Source organism: Oratosquilla oratoria, chromosome 19, assembly GCF_046742065.1.
Source record: "Oratosquilla oratoria isolate Oo_2021 chromosome 19, ASM4674206v1, whole genome shotgun sequence".
In the NCBI taxonomy this organism is placed as follows: domain Eukaryota; kingdom Metazoa; phylum Arthropoda; class Malacostraca; order Stomatopoda; family Squillidae; genus Oratosquilla; species Oratosquilla oratoria.
This window is the reverse complement of record NC_134795.1, coordinates 17,029,479-17,031,978: the sequence shown is the minus strand read 5'-3', so window position 1 is coordinate 17,031,978 and position 2,500 is coordinate 17,029,479. Positions and strand designations below refer to the sequence as shown.

General features: G+C 41.6%; 2 protein-coding genes across 2 annotated transcripts in view; one reads left to right on the top strand and one right to left on the bottom strand.

Moving 5' to 3' along the window:
- LOC143035500 (annetocin receptor-like) overlaps positions 1–2,500 on the top strand; it is a 24,729-nt gene that overhangs the window by 8,210 nt on the left and 14,019 nt on the right. The gene's annotated exons all lie outside the window — the stretch shown is intronic.
- Positions 1–2,500, bottom strand: part of LOC143035554 (uncharacterized) — a 15,374-nt gene that overhangs the window by 12,422 nt on the left and 452 nt on the right. The window contains exon 1 of the mRNA XM_076202421.1: positions 2,281–2,500. This exon is cut by the window's right edge and continues 452 nt beyond it. Coding sequence (XP_076058536.1) covers positions 2,281–2,500 — 220 coding nt within the window. The remainder of the gene's footprint in view (positions 1–2,280) is intronic.

The following is a 2,500-nucleotide window of genomic DNA, read 5'->3' as shown; positions in this document are numbered from 1 at the left end:
GAACCTTTATTAAGACCTTCAACAAAGTTCTTTTTTTCCTTTCTCCAGTTAAATGAAATCTTCTTTAAACTCCTCCTCTTCTTCTGTCTCCTCATATTGTTGTTGTTGTTGTTGTTCTTCTTCTTCTTTTTCTTCTTCTTCTTCTCCTTCTTCTTCTTTCTAAAATTTTTCTTCGTTATCTTAATATTTTCCTTATTTTTCTTCCGCCGTTTCTTCTCTTTTGTCTTGTTTTTCTTTTTTCTTTTAAGCACGTCTACAGGGGACATGGAAAGGCTTACAATGGTGCATGGACTGCCGACCTGACCCGAGCCGATCGTCTCAGTGTGGGGGGGGGGGGATTAGGGCAATGGGCAATGTTCAAGGGGAGGACACAATACATACATATACATATATATGTACAACACTGAATGGGTCCCAGTGAACAGATTTACATATATTCACCACAGTTCACTTTAATTCTAAGCCATCAACATCGAGGAACTCGAAGAGGCACACATGCAGAAATTGAAACGTGGTACAGCCAAGGACTCGAACCTGCGCTATCGCTTGTCACTATCACTTGTCACGTGCTAGCGCAGGTTCCAGTCCTTGGCTGTATCACGTTTCAATTTCTGCATGTATGCCTCCTCGAGTCTCTCGATAGTGATGGCTTAGAATCAAAGTGAATTGTGGTTGATAAATGTGTACACACACACACACACACACACACACACACACACACACACACACACACACACACACACACACACACACACACACACACACACACACACACACACACACACACACACACACACACACACACACACACACACACACACATACACACACACACACACACACACACACACACACACACACACATACACACACACACACACACACACACACACACACCACACACACACACACACACACACACACACACACACACACACACACACACACACACACACACACACACACACACACACACACACACACACACACACACACACACACACATATATATATATATATATATACATATATATATATACATATATATATATATATATATATATATATATATATATATATATATTAGAATATATAGGCAGTAAGTTCTCTTTTAAACATGTTTGGTTAAAGACCAGCGCAAATTCAGTATCAACTAACTTCTTAGTAGTTTTCTCTATCTTCCGAATAGACTTCTTGTAATCAGAAGGGAGGTCAAAAACGAGGCTGCCGAGATCCATATTGTATTGTTAAGAAAATACTATACAATAATACATAATGCGAGCTTTCGGTTGATGCTTTCAACCATCTTCAGGCGAGAAAAGAATTTAATGCATAAAAGGAGGCTAACAATTTAAGTACAGAAATTTGGTGTATACAAGGTACTGGGAGAGGTCACAGTTGCTACCTAGGTTGGCGCACAATGGAGCTACGTGTGGTGGGTCTGTTGTTGATTGGTGAGATTATGTCCGGTGGGATTATGTTCGGTGGGATTATGTCGGCTGCGCTGTGGGGATGTCTGCTGGAACCCCGTAGGATGGGTCTGTTGTTGATTGGTGATATTTTGTCCGGTGGGATTATGTTCGGTGGGATTATGTCGGCTGCGCTGGGAGGATGTCTGCTGAAACTCCCTAGGGAGGAACTGTTGCTTCTGGGAGTTGCGATGCTCGGAGGATGTCTTTGAACAGTCGAGTTCTTATGCAATAGGAGGGCACCGAGTGTGTCGTTCTGTATATTGATGAGTGGAGTCTGTTGTGAAATGTATACTTTCTCAAAAATGTGTAGTTTTCTGTGATTGCTACAGTGTCTAAGTATTTTCGTGTTATCCACCAAATGTGGCCTTGTGAGGGTTTTGTTGTGAATTTGTTTCATGTGTTTTTGTATGCTGCCCTCACGAGCATGCATTGTAAGTCTCCTGCTCAACGAAGTTGTAGTGACACCAATGTAAGATACGTTATTTAGAAGTTTGCAACCTTCTTCGGGACAGGAAAATTTGTATATCACATTGGTTTGCTTGAGGGGACTGTGGTTCTTAGACAAATTGTTCGTCATAAGGAGGTTGGAGACCTTGGGGTTTTTGTAATAAATAATAATGTCTAATTTGTCTTTAGGGTTGGTGCAAGTAGTGTTTCGTGTGATTATTTCTTTGATGACGCGTTCGTCCGTTTTGTAAGCAGGTGTCATTTGGTTTTTGTAATAGACTATATGTATGGTGGGAGGTTGGTTTTGTTCTTGTTGTGTAAAAATGCGTGTCATGAATATTCTTGTTTCGTTATCTATGACTGTGTTAGAATATCCGTTGTTGGAAAGTATCTGCTTGATGTGAGATAATTCCTGGTGGAATAAGGTCCATGAGGAGCAGTTCCGGAAAGCACGGCGGAGGTAGGCACGTATGACACTCAACTTGTAGCGTTGAGGGCACTCGCTAGCAGCATTGAGGCATCTACCTATGTCTGTCTTCTTCCTGTACACGGTGGTCTGGTATTGGTCGTCCTCTGAAGAA